Consider the following 18,276-nt stretch of genomic DNA (forward strand, 5'->3'; position numbering starts at 1 on the left):
TTTATTCTATATTTATTGTTTGATTCTACATTTGTGAATAGCTGTATTATTAAGTAACTCGGAAGCCAAAAATTCCTTAGGAAGTTAAGTGTTGATTAATCCCTATTGAATAGAAAAATAGGCCAATAAAAATTTGCAGTTGAAATAAAAATATTTTTAACCGGGACATATACTAAACTTGTCAGGACAACAGACTAAAATCCGAGACTGTCCTGGCTAAACCAGGACATATGGTCACCCTATAAGTTTTCATCTGCTCAAACAAAAATAGAAGCTACTGCAAAAAATGTTCTCATGCTGTTTGTGGTGAATCAAAGCATAAAAGAATTAGAAAATACAAATTTTGTATCTGCCATGACTGAGTCATCCAGTCATGGTAATCTTAAACTTATTCCTTTAGTAGTATGATATTTTGACATGTATCAAGAAATCAACATTAGAGTTTTGGAATTCACAAATTTCTCAGGTGAAACTTCCAAAATAATTACAAAATATGTTGTTGCAGTTTTGGAAAAATGGTCCTTGAATGAAAAAGTAATAGCATTATCAGGTGATAAGGTAAATACAAATTTCGGAGGTTCTAACAGAAAAAAAAAAAAAACAAGATGTGCCCCTTTTAGGTCTAAATCAGGATATACAAAATATTGTGCTTTATAAATAATGGTACCTCTAAATGGAAAAGCATCCAATAAGAATGGTACATAGTGCTAGGAAAGCACAATGTTAAAGTTGTGCATCAAAAATCACTAACTCATACAAATGTAGCCAGCTTGGGTATTGTACGTGAACGTATTGTAACCCACTTTGGGTATTATATGTGAGGCACACACGAAATGAATATCTACTTTGTTGTTATTCAGTTTTTAGGAGCATTAGCAACAAAGGCCATATTGCTCTGGGAATATGCGGTGGTCATTCCCTGACCTTTCCGCATTCTCCGTATTTGGTGGTGACTGGCTCAAACCCCGGTCTAATCGAGAAGCGTGTGCTACGCACTGCTGCTCCTTCCCACCTGGCTACGGAGATGCGCCGAATATCTCCTGACTGAAACTTGTAACTATCAAATATCACAGTGCAAGTTACTAAATAAATTTTTGCATCAGACAGAGTTAATAGTAGCAGATTTCAATATTAAAGTGTGGGGGGGGGGAGAAATAATGACACAGAATCTTGAAACAAAATTAGAATCCCCAAATAAACTTGGCTGTAAAAATCTGCTTTCCATGGTTCAAATACACATACACAGCTGCTGCTTTAAACAAATTAAAACTGACAATATTAATCTTAATAATATAATTAATAGTGAATGAGATAAATAGTAATGGCTACTATAACAAGAAACAAATATTCCTGGTGATTGACTAGAGCACTCAAATTCCAATACATTTAAAAAAATCTTGAATAATAAAAATATTAAGTAATTACTTACAAAGCATAAAGTTTTCTACCTTTCAATAAATTTCTATATAAATTTAAGCATGTCTTTGGAAAGAAAATTAAAAATTATAAAAAGTTATTATGAGCCTGTTATGCTTGCAAGAGAACTAAGAAAATGTCAATATAACAACTGTGAAGTAACTGTTTATATATTTTGGCCTAATTTTCTACATTAACAGTTTAGAATATGGGTTCATATAACTGAATATAGGTAAAGCACAAACTCTCTAAACCTAAAATAAAATGATTACCTCCTGCAAAAGATCCTGAGCAGCTATGGCTTTAAGGATATTTTTCTTGCTAGTTTCTTGTATCTCACCTCCCAAAAGTAATTCATCAAGAATGAAATAGGCTTTCTCAAAATTGAAGATTATATCCAATTCACACACCTGTAACAAATATAGTATTCACTTGAACAAAAAATAAATAAATAAATAAAAAACTGCAAAAAAAATTTTTTTTAAATAATGTTATAAATTCTAATAAGCTCAATAACCTGAACAATATAAATATGAAGCAATCACTTACAATTGTTCTACAGTTTAAAAAACATTTAAAAGAAATTTGGATTTTGAAAGAAATTCAGAAAATTTTAGAGAAGAAATAATGTTATTAGTTAATGTGTCTAAAAAATTTAAATTTGATGCAAACTACAGTGAAACTGACTGGTTTTTTTTTTTTTTTTTTTATCAGCACTGTTCGGATCAGAATGTGAAGCTAAGTATATTATTTAGGAAAACTTTATAAACTAATAAATGTGACTTTTTTTAATAAATGCAAGTTCAATGAATATGAGTAACAATGATACTAATTTAGTATTTATTTACTGATAAATGAACTTTTAAAAAGTATTCTGAATGAGTTTATTTTTGAATATGAGTGAATGTGAATACCTTAACACAATATTTTCTTTCAAAGTAGCATTAATAAGGAGCAAACAAATTTTTTCCAGCAACTTTATAAGTTGATGGAAAGAATTCAGGATGCCATTTAGTGCATTTGCTGCATTTATGCTTCTGCATCTTTGAAATATAGTAAGATGATGGATGCTGTTAGTCCATGTTCAGTGAGGCAATGTTAAACCAAAATGGGCATTCTGCATAGGTGCATGGTCATACAACAAAATTCAGTAAATAAATCCCATTCCCTTGAGCTCATTCCTCATCTTTTTGTACCGATTATATCTTTCAGGTGAAGCATTTCAGTGTATAGTTCTTTAGTCAGATTTTGGCCTTAAGTATTTCAGATGGAAACTTTTACAGGAGGGTTCAAAAAAGATTTGCATTCACCCATAAGAAGTTATAATTAGAACGGTTGAAATAAACACCATATATTACACTTTTTCAACAGACCAGACAAAATGAAACATTTTTGCTACCTCTCAATACATTCCCCACAGGCCAGCTTTGAAGAAGCCCCCTTAACTGTCCTTCAAACTATGATTCAGCAGCAGAAATAACCTCATCATGAGCAGCAAAGTGTTTTCCATGAAGAAAGCGCTTCAGGGTAGGAAAGAGGAAGAAATCTGAGGGGGTGCAAGGTTGGGGGAATAAGCAGGATGCAGAAATATTTCAAACCCCCATTCATGGGCATACTTCACTTCAGCATGCAAGGAATATGCAGGCACACACCTTTTGACAGCTTTCACTGTGTTTTTTATTTTATAGCAGCACACAGCTTTATGATGAGGTTGGAATAATATTAGGCCATCACAGTACAGTCTCTTAGGTACAGTCAGGTATGCTACAGTAGACGATGCTACAATGAACAAATGCTACAACGAACAGTTTTTATCAATAAAATTAGGATGCTACAACGAACGCGGAGGAATACTATCGGCCGACGTAGCATGTGCATGCGCATGATGTGTCGGGGCCTTCCCGCTTTGATTAGAGCATCAGTTATCATCTTTGTTATCGTTTGTAAGGTTCAGTTATTAGTTTAGTTCAGTTATCTGCTTATTTGCCCTCTAGCAGTGAAAATATATATTTTTAATTATTCTGCAATATAATTTTAGCCATGAGTCAGCAAAATGACATTAAGAAAAATAATTTCCAGTTTGCAGACGATACGAAGGTTGGCAAGGTTGTTAATGACACTCTCTGTTGGACTCTCCTTAAAAATTACAGCTATGAGTTACAGGCTATGAAAAAACGATAAGTGTTTGCCTTTTTATTTACATAATTGTTATTTTATATTGTACTTAATACGTAGTCTTATAGTTACGCTGGTTATTTTTATTTTAAATTAGATAAAGAGTTTTTGTGGATTACTACTTAATATAGGTAAAACCGTTATTTCGTTTGAATCTTGCAGTCATTGTTTTTGTATATAGTGGTAGGGAATTCAAATTTTTAATTGAGGTAGCTAGGTAGCTCTAATGTATAATTATATAGAGTAATACGCTTCACTGTTTCAATTAGATAGCGTAGTATTGACATTTAATTAATTTAATTTATTGATCTTATTAATTTAAAGTATCATGCCCCAAACTAGAGCAACAAAGCAATGGGTAAAAAGTGGCAGGAGTGCTGTGACTCAGAGGAGAACTGAGGGGGGGGTGATTCTCCAACGCACCACAGCCTAAAAAAATGTGCAACTTGTGAAATGTTTGCTGAACTCTCTGGAACGGAACATGATATTGCCATGGGGGATGTCTTTGTGTGCACGCGATGTAAGGAGTGTAAGGAAATCAGGCGACAACTCAGCATTGTTATGGGCCTATATGAGAATTTGAAGGACAGGGTGGATGCCCTCGAAAGATCTAAATTGAGGGGCCCATCAGGCTCTCAGCTGCCCACATCAACACCAGAGCTTGCACTTAGTTATCACGCAACACAGCGGCAACCCCCAAGGCAGAATGCGCTGGTCCCACAGGAACTAGTAGTTGTTGGTGACTATTGTCAGGGGAAGCGGGAAACATGCTTTGTAAAAAGGATAGGTGGAACAGGACCAGAGTATGTCTGTCAGGAGCAAAGGCTGATGACGTTGTAGAGCGGATATCATCTTTTAAGGGCACAATAGGTGATATAGTTGTACACGTTGGCACTAATGATATTAAGAGTAGGAGACTGGCAGAATTACTTAACAAGTACAGGGAAATAGAATGGGCCAATAAATCAGAGAGTCTTATAATGGGGATTTTAATTTCCCAGATATTGACTGGAATTTGTGGGTTGGTCACTCACACACTAGCAAGGCTTTTGTGGATTTATTGGATAATTGTTTTCTACACCAGCATGTTCAGGAGACAACCAGAGGGAGTAATACTCTTGATCTGATTATCAGTAGTGATTCTTCATGCATTAAGAATCTGCAGATAAAGGAACCACTAGGTGGCAGTGATCACAGTGTGCTGAAGTGGGATTTACTCAAGGAGGTAACTGCCATCAGAGGTAAAGGGAAGGGTTTTTGCTTTCGTAAAGGCGACTATGATGGTCGCCTTTACGAAATAATATAAAAATAATATAAAATTAATTTATTTAACTTTTATACACTGTACATAAAATTTGAAAAGCATAAACAACGTTTCCTTAGTGAAAAATATGAACAAACTTTCCCTAATAAAAAGCATAAACAATTTAACGCACATGAAAAGGATAAACAATCTTTCCCTAGTGAAAACTATAATCGAACTTTCCATAATAAAAGCATAAAAAATCTTTCGCACATGAAAAGCATGAGCAATATTCTCCCAGTGAAGATATAAACAAACTTTCCCTAATAAAATCATAAAAAATCACATAGAGGTGGAAGGAGAGGAGTCATCATTCCTACTCATCTTTGGTGACTGTCCTGTGGGAGGTTCATCAGTTGGAGGGCATTTGTCCACCTTTTTGAAGAATGAATCCAGGGTTGACTGCTTTAATTTTTGACTGCTATAAATTTTTCATAATTTATATATACACATAAAATTTAAATTTCTTCTTATTCCCATTCTGATAGTACAACAATGTGTCACTATAATGGTAATGTCTTCATAAGTTAACACTAAATAAGCAAGGTTTCTGAACTCCATATCAATAAAAAAATATTTATGCCCTTCATATACAGTCTTTCTTCCTTCTTTTACTTTTATTTACTCACCTTACACTTATTTACTCAAATTAAACTCACCTTATGAAGACATTACCATTATATCACCTTAACAAACACATTATTATTATAAATGCAATTAAAATAATGTATAAACTGTAACTGTATAAGTTGATATACTTTGAAGCCATATATTCTTTTTTTATCAATAATTGAAAAAAAAAAAAAAAAAAGTTGAGATAAAACTTACACTTCCAAAGTATTTGTCTAAAAGTTCCACATACCGATGTATGATTTCTAAGGTCAAAAGTTCATTATCACTCTGTTCTACAGCACAGCAAAAATATAAGCTTGCATACCTTCAGTGGAAAAATAAAATAAAAAGACAATTCTATAATTCAAAGAGTTTATAACTAGAAGTGTGATCTATACATTATTAGTTTAATTTTATTAAAAATTAACTATCCAGTCATCATGATATGATATGTCAACCTGGATGTTCTACTTTATTCCATTTAAAATATTTCAATTCTGCACACATGGTACAACATTTATTCTGCATTAAAAATGTCACTTAAAACACTGATGTTATAATGGTTGTCTGTAATATTCATGTGGTAAAGCAAAAAACAAATTTCCCTTTCAATTTTTGACTTATTTTATGGAATAGATCCAAAAACTATTTCCATGTAGCCATAGCACAAAAAGATAAAAATTATCTGACATTTGAAATGGCAAAGCATACACAGTTTATGAATGATTATATTTCTATAAAATATTCATTCAAAACCCAGGCTGCTGTGAAAACTGTCAGCTAGTCATTCCCTACCCTGTTTAAGTTACACTTAACGTTCATAAATACCATATTAAAATCTTATTATAACAGTATATCGTGGGCATCTAATTGCAAAGTTTCAGCACTTTTGCATCTGTAAAATGCACTCAATCAATTAAACAACTCTCTAAGCAATAGAGATTTGTTGCTCATCTTGTACCATGATTAAGGTCAAGGTGGTAGTCACTCAAATTATAAGAGCTTCCACTTTTGAACACAGGTGTAATTTGTTTCAAGTAAAATTTACAGTGCATAGGATGGGATCCAAGAGTACCCTTGTTGTAAGAGAGTGTTATTTCAATCTGCCATCTTGAAACAAGAATGACCAAGAATATCATCTACTCCATAGTGTAGAATGATAAAATAATTTTCATAATTCACTGTGTTGAAAGACTGGAAAGTGGTTGCTTCAGTTCTCTTTAGAAAACTTTTTGTTTTATTGTGTTCAAGTTATTTAATGTAAAAACAATATATAACTATATGTTATGCAAATATTGGCAAATAATTTATATCTTCTATCATATAAAAACAATTTCCTGTCTGGCTGTTGAAGAAACAAAATAAATCTCATATTATGAAAGACACACCTCTTTGTACAGAGTGTACTATTCACTTTGCAGTGGTAGTGTCTTTCCTTAGAGGACCATAAACAAATATCTATTTGTTCATTAAGAGCCAGTGCAGGATTAGTGGCCCTAAATATATAAGCACTCTTACCCAAATAGTTTCTGAAATCATAAGTTACTGTTTATGTGTAGTAATTACATGAAACATGCTGAAAGATCCACCAATTGTGTTATTTTTGCCTTCTGCTTTATATACACCACTGCTGTTACTATACAGCTTGCACTCCTGTTACTATACAGCTTGCACTCCTGTTACTATACCAGCTAATGCTATTTAAAGACACATTTTTGTTAAAATTATTAAATAAAATAGTTTGTTGTCTCCCTTATTATTATAATTATTTATATAAAAATGGTTAGTTGTCTCCATTTTATTATAATTATTTATATAAAAAGGTTTGTAGTCTATTTATCTATTTATAAAAAAGCATGTAAAAATTCAAAATTAAATGTGCATGTATAATTTAAATTTTTTTGGGCTTAATGGCTTACAAACTTCTAAATAGAAGTAACTAATAGTTCACGTTTATATTTATGTTTATAATTTCTTTAAGCAGAATTAAGAGAAAAACTTTGTTTTGTTGGAAATACCACATGTAAAACATTTTTTTTAAATTTAAAAATTTCATTAGAATAAATTTTAAAAATTACATTTAATAAGTACTGCAATCCATTACTAAAAGTTCTAGCATTGGTACACAATAACCAGAATTTAAAAAAAAAAAAAAAAAAATCTGAAATAAAAAAAAAAAAAAAAAAGGTAGTGACAGACTAAGAACAGTCTTGGTCACAATCTGAGACATTAGATTAATACCACATAACCAGCACAGGAAACGATTCCATGGTCAAAAATAACCTAAAATTTTTCTCAATAAATTTTAATCACACTGTTCAGATGAATGTGAAGCCATTACATCCAGACCAAGCGATTTAATTGAAAAGGCAGTTCAAAAAGGTATTTATACACAAATTGCATATATATATATATATATATAAAAACATGTCACACTGTAATGTATCAGCCATTGAGAATTTAAAAGGAAGCCATTCCAGCTTGTGAAGAAAACAGACAGGTAAACAATGGGCAGACTAACTCCAATGTTATTATTTGGTTTTTAGGAGCATTAGCAACTAAGGTCATATTGCTCTGGGATATGTGGTGGTTATTCCCTGACCTTTCTGCATCCTCCGTATTTGGTGGTGACGGGCTCGAACTAACTCTAATGAGACAGAATATATGGTTATGGCTACTATATCATGTGTCTCATATGTCTGAACAATGTCAAAGTGCACACATGCAACAATGCTCAAGCCTATGGCACCACAATGCCAATGCCATCACGTGACTTGACAAGTGTCAAAAAAGTAGTCTATCTTTGTCCACACTAACTGCAGGCACGGCTGTTGTTGTTGTTATTTGGTTTTTAGGAGCATTAGCAACTAAGGCCATATTGCTCCGGTGGGGTGGTCATTCCCTGACCTTTCCGCATCCTCCGTATTTGGTGGTGACCGGCTTGAACCCCGGTCTAATCAAGAAGCATGTGCTACGCACTGCTGCTCCTTCCCGCCTGGCTACGGAAGCGCCGCAGGCATGGCATTACTTCAACATGACTGTAACGTGAATGCATGATGTAGAAGCAGTTGCCTCTGATCTGACAACTGGCACACGTACACTAGCTAAACAGCTATAGCTGAATCACACAACGATTTACCACGTCACGAGAAGTAATCATTTGCACCCATATCACTTTTACTGTCTTCAAGAATTACTGTCTGTAGATTATGAATACTTGTGAACTACTGTGAGCAGTTTGCTACAGCAAAACACTGACAAACTACTTTGTGGGCTGACAATGCAACGTCACACAGAAGGGCATCTGGAAATCAGAAGCATAACAATATGCATCAATGGGCTGGCATAAATCAATATGTTGCCAGCTTCACTTGGGATATCAAAGCATGGGCTGGTATGCTTGAAAACAAAGCCACAGATTTATTTGACTGAGGAGCTAATGTCTCATTTTTATTTGTTGTGCTACCAGGTCAGGTGCAATACTATATTCTATTCAGTGGAACCAACTAATAATATCACCAACAGCAACAAACTTATAAATGGGAAACATTCAGGGAGGTACTCATAGGAACTACCACACTTTTTATACCAACTAAGAGATACTGTTCAAAGATTAGACCAAAATGGATGTCGAATGAACTGATGAGAATAGTGGCAGTGAAGAAAGCTGCATGGGATGCACATAAATTATCAGGTGACATAGCTTAAGTAGATATAAACTAGTCCGCAATCAAGTTACAAAGGAAGTTAGGCAAGCTAAGGCAGATTATGAGAAGTCTCTGATAAAGAATGCAGAGACTTCTTTATGTAACCACTTGAAGGAAGGGAATGAATTGCATTAGCCCACTAGATATGAATGATTTAACTGTTAATCCTGCTCAGATGGCTGATAAACTGAATAGGAATTCTGCATCTATATTCACACAAGTAATTTTTTTAGGGATGGAGATGCCAGAAATGAACAAACTGTAGCAGGGAGTTAAACAATTTTGTGATAACCGAGAGGAAAGTGGAAGAGAAATTGTTGAAGTTAAACATTAAAAAAAAAGGCACCTGGGATGGATGGGATCTATCCAGTTGTATTGGGGGGTAGCAAAAGAAATAAACCTGGAGTCATAATTATGAGAGCATCCATGGATACAGGGAAGGTCCCTATTGACTGGAGATATACAAATGTATCCTCAGAGTGACATGGGTAATTTACAAAGGTTAGCATGACTGTTCCAGGGAAAATAACAGGGTCATCTGTTAAAGTAATGCAAGAACATCTAAACAGGGATGCAGTTATACAGCAGTCACAGCATAGATTTGTTAAGGGGTGACCTTATCTGACCAATTTAAATTGATATTATGATGCAGTTACAAAGTAACTGGATGCAAAAAATAATTTTGACATCATATACTTAGAAAAATTTCAGAAAAACTACTGATACTGTTGCATATAAAAAAAACTGCTGTACAAATTAGAGTAGTGTGACGTTAAGTGCAAGTTACTGCTACGGATAAAGGGATGATTATGTGGGGTAAGACAGAGTGGTAATCAGTGGACACTGCTCTTCGAGGACTAATGTTATTAGTGGAGTTCCCCAGAGTTCAGTGTTGGGTCTATTGTTGTTTTCAATATTTATTAATGATAATGATGAATGTATATCAGGCTTAAAGTCTAAGCCTGCAGATGATACAAAGGTTGGCAAGATGTGCTCCTGCAACAAGATCCAGAAAAATTAGGCAGATATGCTGAGAAGTGGCAACTGAAGCTTAACATTAATAAATGCAAGGTACTGTATACTAGATTACTAGTAATGGAATACTGCATACTAGATTACTAGTAATGGAATACTACATACTAGATTACTAGTAATGGAATACTACATTACTACATGGGTAGCAGTAATCTAGTATTCCACAACTGTGTGGTACAATATCAAATGTAGTGGAGAAAGAAAAAGATGAGGGTAATTATGCTGACAGACACATCATTTTCTGAGCAATTGCAGACAGGCTGCCAGCACAGTTCATGGGTTTTTTCATGATATACAAGTACAGTCAGTCCTCATATAACACGTGTTTACACTACACGAATTCGATCATACACGATTTATAAATAAGGGAACAATATCTTATATAACATGAACCGAATTCGCTTATGCAAGATTCGCCTTTGTGTTTACAAGAAATGGCAGTCGAACGCAGAATCACCCCAAACAAACGCAACACGATAGGAATGAAGAGAAGATTCTGAAAATGTATTTATGTTTTTTATATCAGTGAAGGGGAAACACATTTCACCATAATAACGTAAAAACCAACACAATTCCAGCTATCCGTATAATCGCAAATGCAATTAGATCGAGTTTACTACCAGTTAGTAACAGATTCCAACTAGCAGAAACGCAACTGGAAATTGTTTTTATTACCCCTAGAAATGTGCTTTAGTAAAATGTAAGGTGTTAATAGTGTATCTCTGCCTTTATGGTGTTGTTTATTCAGTTGCTACACGCGCGCAGCTTTGTTTATGTGTATCAAGCGTGCCTCCTCATTTTGTAATTGTGCTTTATTTCCTAAAAATGGGTAACATATTTAAAAGACGGGAAAAGGAAGCGTCCTAGTGAAGACACTACAGATTCAGAGAGAAAAAGAAAAGCAACATCGATAAACGGAGGTGGACTGGTTCAAAAATTCTTACCCGGGAAAATTTGTAGTGGCCTCATATTAGCGCTTATGGCCAAAATTACACCGGCCTCTGGCCCACCTGGGTTTCCCCGATAAGGCTTATGGCCAGTCCACCTCTGTCGATAGAGAAAAAATATGAAATTGTGAAACGCTTTGAGCGAAATGAAAGACCATGTGATATTGCATGTGCTACAGACCTAAATGAGGCAATGCCGAGAATTAAAATAAAAATAACTTTCATCGCAGGAACAACTCAAAGTATAATTAAAATCCATTAGATTAAGACACAAAAAATTGGAAGAGATGGAACGGCTGTCATCTGTGTGGATAGAAAATCCAACAAAAAACAAGTTCACTTACGATAGAAGCAAAAGCATTAGCGATATTTTATTACATAATAGTCGTAATAAAATACGTAAGTATTTTATTACGATTATTTATTGTGTTTGGTAATGTTTTGGTTACAAATGTGTGTTCAATCTTGGGTGGTCGGCACCTAACCCTATTTTTCCCATAGGGCCTGTTGTTAATATTGCACGATTTTGCATTGCACGAGGGTTTCTAGGAACACAACTATCGTGCTATAGTTGCTTGAGTACTGACTTGAGTACATACAGATTTGGAAGCCTCATCTTGTATGAAATACACTGATCTTTTGGAATAAGTGTAGAAGCAATGGGATTAGTGGGGGGGGGACAAAAGAGTACTCTTAACAGGAAAAGCTTCAGTTCCGTAAGCTACAGTGTCTGGAAACTAGACACCTGGGAGAAGAACTGAACAGTGTTTAAGGCTTTGAATGGACTGAGTAAGCTACAACACATATGAAGGGACATATACAGTGTGTGGCAATAAACTTCCTAGACTGATATTATTGCAATCATGTTCAACGAGTATGAAAATAAAGAGAAGTGGTATGTTGTAGTTCAAACTTCCAGCATCAAATGGTAGTACAGAGATTGCACTAACATATTGTTAATACAATAATAGTTTTAACATTCTTGATTTTACAATGGAGCAATGAATGAAAAACAAATTTTGCTTTAAAATGGGAAAATCTACAACAAATATATGAAATGCTTAAAACTATTTATGGCAATGTTGTACCAGTATGTCTGAATGGTATATGAGTGGTTCAAAGATGGATGTGAGGATGTTTGGATTGGTCCAAGAAGTGGCCTTCCACCAACCTCTCAAAAATGAGGATAGATTTGCAAATGTTCAGGAAATTGTGGAAAGAGATCGTTGTTTGACCCTCGGAATGATGGCTAGTAAGTTGGATATGAATAAGGGGACGAAGTCGACTTCATCCTCACTAAAAGAAGATATATTGTGAACGATATTACCATCCTGAACAAGGTAAATGTTGGAAATGATCACAAAATGGCAAGATGCACACTTGATATAGATGTAAGAGAAAAAAAAAAAAAAAGGAAAGGAAAAAAAACTGACTCGAGTAAACAATACAAAGCTCTTTGAGATAACAGAAGAGGAGAAAAAACAGTATATATTGAAACTTAAGAACAAGTTTGAGCTTTTGCGGATCTTTCGGGACCGAGATATTGACAAGGAATACAGCAACTTTCTGAAAGTAATAAAGCCCGAGAAACCTATAGGTAAAATGAAATCCAAAGAAGAAAAAAATTGTCAAACACTTGTCATGATGAACTGAAGATGACAAATGAAGAGCAAGATAAATACTGATAAGGACAAAATTGAATATACTGAGTTACGCAAAGCATTAGTAAAAAAGATTCAGAGAGGACATAAGAAGATTGAACACCACAAGAAAAGTAGAACAAGCATTAAGGGAAAACAAATGACTTAAATCAGCAGTCATGAGCATCAATACAGAAAGACAAATGATATTGAAAATGAATAATGGTGATGATGTATATGTATAAATATCAGAGATGGCATAATTCAAATAGCAGAAGACTACTATAAAGAATATTAAGGAGCAAGGGAATGATGCCAGCAGTGGGGAGGATGAATCACAAATTAGCAACACATATGACATACCTGATATCCTTCCTGATGAAGTAGAATATACATTGAAGAAAATGAAGAATCAGAAAGTCCTGGGTAAAGATGAAGTTACTGTAGAGTTTTTAAAATTAGGAGGAGACATGAGACAGAAACTGGCAAGACTCGTCACAAAATACATTGGGAAGGGTGTGACCCATAAGGAGTGGAATAATGCAATCATAATTTTGCTGTATAAGAAAGGAGACAAATCAGAAATTATAGACCAATTGGCTTATTGTCCCACATCTACAAGCCGTTCACAAGGGTCATTACTAACAGATTAGAAAAAATACTTCATGAGAATAAACTAAAAGAGCAAGCTGGCTTTAGGACAGGATTTTTTTTTAGGGACTTGTAATATTGCAGCTGATGGAGAAAGCAAATAAATATAAAACACCATTATGCATGGCATTTGTGGATTATGAAAAGGCATTTGACTCTATACAGAATAAGGCAATGTTTTGGGCACTGGAAAGACAAGACTATCTATGCCCTACATATTATGATTTTGAAGAAAATATATGAGATTACCTTCTTTATTAGACAGACAAAGACAGTAGCAAATTTAAAATTGAGAAAGGAGTTCAACAAGGAAGCACAATATCTCCGTAGTTGTTTTCTGCTGCTCTTGAAGAAGCTTTAAGAAGATTGGACTGGTCACAGAAAGGAGTCAATGTGAACAGAGAGTACCAAAACCATTTATGATTTGCAGATAACATTGTGATCATAAGCCATGATCCCAAAGAATTACAGCAAAATCTTAATCAGTTACGCAGAGTTAGTAAGGATTTCGGACTAAAGATGAATATGGCTAAAACAAAAGTAATAATGAACAAGTATACAACAGAAAGGGATATAATGACTGGAGGAGCAGTAATTGAAAAGGTGGATCCATTTACTTATCTGGGACAAGTCATTAGCTGTAATAATGATAAATGGCTGGAAGTCAAGAGAAGAATAAACTTTGGATGTATAACATTCAGGAAATATAGTCACATATTGAGGAGCAATATCCCAATTTGTCTGAAACGTAAAATAATGAACCAATGTAAACACCCATCATGACTTATGGATTGTTGTTTTTATGGGTTTTGGTTTTTTTTTTTTTTTTTAAGAGCATTAGCAACTAAGGCCATATTGCTCCGGGATTTGCGGTGGTCCTCCGTATTTGGTGGTGACGGGCTCGAACCCCGGTCTAATCAAGAAGCATGTGCTACGCACTGCTGCTCCTTCCCACCTGGCTACAGAGGTACCGTTTTTATGGGAGTTTGATGGCGCATAAGCTACTTTGGCTATAATGCACCTATTCATTTATTATATAAAAAAATGAGAAAGTTTCATAAATTCAGAATTAATTAAAAAGTCAAGTTTGCTTTAAGAAGTTAAAAAATTCAGAAATATTTGCATCGTCTCCAATGAGATTCTCTAAAGTTATTGGTTTACCAAGATTAACCAGTGATAGCAGGGTTGAAGTTCTGTCTTGTTTATAGTAACGGCAGTCAATGAGAATGTGTTTAATACTCAGATTTATATTAAGCAGTGGACACTGTGGCAGATTATCCCCTGTGAGTAAATAAAGGTGGGTCAGATAAGTATGACCTATTCTTGCTCTTGAAAGGACTACTTCTTCTCGTCTTGATGTGCGGACACTGGAGCACCAAATTTTCAGATCATGTTTAAATTGAAAGAGTTTGTTATTCGTTTGAGAGTGCCATATTGCTGTCCATTCTGACAAGCATGCAGCCTGAATGGTTAATGCAGTCTTAATACAGAACAGGGATATTAGTCAAGTCTAAGGTAGTTGGATTTTTTGCAGCTTTATCAGCCAGTTCATTGCCCAAAATGCCAGATTGAGCTGGAATTAAGCAGAAGGTGACCAGTTGATAGCGTTCAATTTGTAATAATATGCTTCTTATTTCGTCTTGAACAGGGTGAATTTTATCTGAGGAGTTACATAAAACCATGATTGAGCTAAGGGAATCAGTGTAAATAACATATTATTGACTATAAGATCTCAGCATGACCTATTTTTACTAAAGCCATATTGGATGTCGCTCATTAGATGTTCTAACTCAATGATCCATACGAGTTTTCTAATGGTGGATTGAACAGATATGACTGAATCGGATGCATGGCACAACTTTGTATCTTGACAGCATACTTCAATAACAGTGTTTTCCTAAGTAAAGTTAGTGGGGCTCTTGGGCATCAATGTAGAGACTATGTGCTGGTGAAAGCACCAAGTGCAAGCCTCAAAGCACTGAGTTGAATTGGATCAAGCCAGTGCAATGCAATCAATTTGGCTAAATCATAGATGGGAGCTCCATATTCAAGACGAGAACAGATTAGTATAGCCGGTATAGTCGAAGCAGAGATGTACGATCTGCGCCCCATGTTTGGGAGGATAAAGTTTTGTGTATTTTAACTTTTTTAGAGAGGAAGTATGCACATTTTTAATATGGTCTATAAAATTTAACTTGTTGTCAAGGGTTAATCCTAGAAATCTGATGCTATTAGTGACTGGGATGGAGATACTATAAATATGAAGTTCAGGATTTGAATGAAGTTTGCATTGCCTACAAAAATGGACAGCAACTGTTTTCTGTTGCAAGAGCTGACAGCCACTGAGACTGGCCCACTGTTGTATTTTATTAAGTGATATCTGAAGCTGCCATTCAAGTAGCATTAGTAGAGGAATTTGATGCAAGAAAGCAAGCTTCTGCAGCATCAACCAAAAAAAAAAAAAAAAAAAAAAAACCACTTCCACTTTACCCCGTTGTTTGTTTGAAATACCTGTCCAGCTGAGCCTTAAACTTATTTAGGCTATCAACGTCCACGACAAGTGATGGTAGTCTGTTCCACCAACCAACCACCCGCTGGCTAAAGGCAAATTTCCTCACGTCTATCCTACATCTGTCTTTCCTCAATTTGAATTTATGCCCTCTCAGGTGATTATTCTGAGCAAGAGGAAAAATCCCATCAGCACTGAGCATGCTCAAACCATTCAAGACTTTATACACCTCTATCAGATCACCTCGCTGATGCTTAGTCGCCAGACACTAATTTGCAAAACTTAAGCCTTTCTTTGTAAGAGCACCCCTTTGTTCCATTCACTAATCTTGTTGCCCTTCTCTGTACTCATTCCAGCAGCTCTACATCCTTCTTGAAATGAGACCTCCAGACCTGTATACAGTACTCTAAGTGTGGCCTGACAATTGCCTTATACAAGGGAATAATCACCTCTTTATCCCTGCTAGAAAAATCCCTATATATCATTGACAATACACCATGAGCTACTCTTGCAGCCCACTGCACTGCTCAGAGAACTTCATATCTGCCTGCACAACCACTCCCAGGTCCTTTTCATTCTCTACCACTGTCAGTTTACTACCACAGAGTTGATACGTTGCTCTGGGGTTGCTGTTTTCCATATGTAGTACTTTATATTTGTCAATGTTAAACTTCATTTGCCACCTCTCAGCCCATCTGCTCAACCTTTCCAGATCCTGTTACAGCAGCATAGTGTCAGTACTGTCCTTGACAACCCTGCCAACCTTCGTAGCTTGATATACCATCATCAATATCATTTATAAATACAGAAAACAATAATGGACCCAACACTGAACCCTGAGTGACTCCACTAATAACATTAGTCCACGATGAGCAGTGTCCATTGATTACTACTCTGTCTTCTCCCCCGCAACCACACCTTTATCCATAGCAGCAATTTGCCTCCAATGCCACACTGCTCCAATTTGTGCAGCAGTCTTCCATGTGCAACAGTATCAAAAGCCTTTCTAAGATCCAAGTATATAATATCTAAGTTATTCCCTGCATCCAGTTCTTTTGTGACTGCATCATAATATCCAATCAAATTGGTCAGGCAAGACTTCCCCTTAACAAAACCATGCTGTGTCCGAGCTATAACTGAAGTCTTCTCTAGATGATCCTGCAGTGCTTCTTTAACCAGTGCCTTCATTAATTTTCCTGGAACAGAAGTTAAACTCACAGGTCTATAATTACTTCTGTCAGCCTTTGATCCTCCTTTGTGAATTGGGGTCACATTTGCACATCTCCAGTCTGTGGGTACCTCCCCTGAGTCCAAGGAATCTCTCATAATTATGGCTAAAGGTTTGCTTACTTCCTTTGCCGTCTCCTTTAATATAAATGGATAAATCCCATCCACCCCAGGTGCTTTTCTTGAGTTTATCTTCAACAATTTCTCCTCCACTTTACTCTCAGTTATTACAAGATTCTCTAGCTTACTGCCAGACTTGAATACACCTCTGGCATTCCCCTCCCTGAATAACTCCTCATGTGTGAATGTCAATTCAAAATATTCATTTAGTTGTTAGCTACCTGAGCAGGATCATCAACAGTTGAACCATCGATATCAAGTGGACCAATCTGATCTCTTAGAGTTTACATAAGTAAAGAATTCTTTGCTGTTTTTCTTTGCATCCCTTGCCAAAGATTTCTCATAACCTGCCTTTGCCTGCTGAACTTCCTTTGTAACTTGGTTACAGATCAACTTGTATCTATCATAGGCTTCCATGTCACCCATTAATTTATATGTATTCCATGCATTTTTCTTCTCTGCCATATGTCTCATTAGTTCATCTGACATCTATTTAGGCCTAAACCTTGAACAATATTTCTTAGTTGGTATGTAAAGCCTAGTAGCTTCCAAGATAAGTTCTTTGAATGCTTCCCATTTTGAATTTGCTGTTGGTAACATCTTCAGTTGGTCCCACTGTATAGAATTTAAATACTGTCTCAGTCCATCATAGAAGCCTTTACGAAAGCAATAACCCTTCCCTTTACCCCTAATGGTAGTTACCTCTTTGAGTAAATCCCACTTCAGCACACTGTGATCACTGCCACCTAGTGGTTCATTTATCTGCAGATTCTTAATGCATGAAGAATCACTACTGATAATCAAATCAAGAGTATTACTCCCTCTAGTTGTCTCCCGAACATGCTGATGTAGAAAACAAGCATCCAATAAATCCACAAAACCCTTGCTAGTGTGTGAGTGACCAGCCCCCAAATTCCAGTCAATATCTGGGAAA

General features: G+C 35.5%; 1 protein-coding gene across 2 annotated transcripts in view; it reads right to left on the reverse strand.

Moving 5' to 3' along the window:
- LOC150084324 (AP-1 complex subunit sigma-2-like) overlaps positions 1–18,276 on the reverse strand; it is a 159,651-nt gene that overhangs the window by 121,612 nt on the left and 19,763 nt on the right. For both annotated transcript variants that reach the window (XM_090375171.1, XM_090375170.1), the window contains exons 3-4: positions 5,723–5,831; positions 1,689–1,826 (exon numbers count right to left, since the gene is read on the reverse strand). In XM_090375171.1, the coding sequence (XP_090231297.1) occupies positions 1,689–1,826; positions 5,723–5,831 (247 nt within the window). The remainder of the gene's footprint in view (positions 1–1,688; positions 1,827–5,722; positions 5,832–18,276) is intronic.

This window comes from Mastigoproctus giganteus, chromosome 6, assembly GCF_048544385.1.
Source record: "Mastigoproctus giganteus isolate SK-2022 chromosome 6, ASM4854438v1, whole genome shotgun sequence".
In the NCBI taxonomy this organism is placed as follows: Eukaryota; Metazoa; Arthropoda; class Arachnida; order Uropygi; family Thelyphonidae; genus Mastigoproctus; species Mastigoproctus giganteus.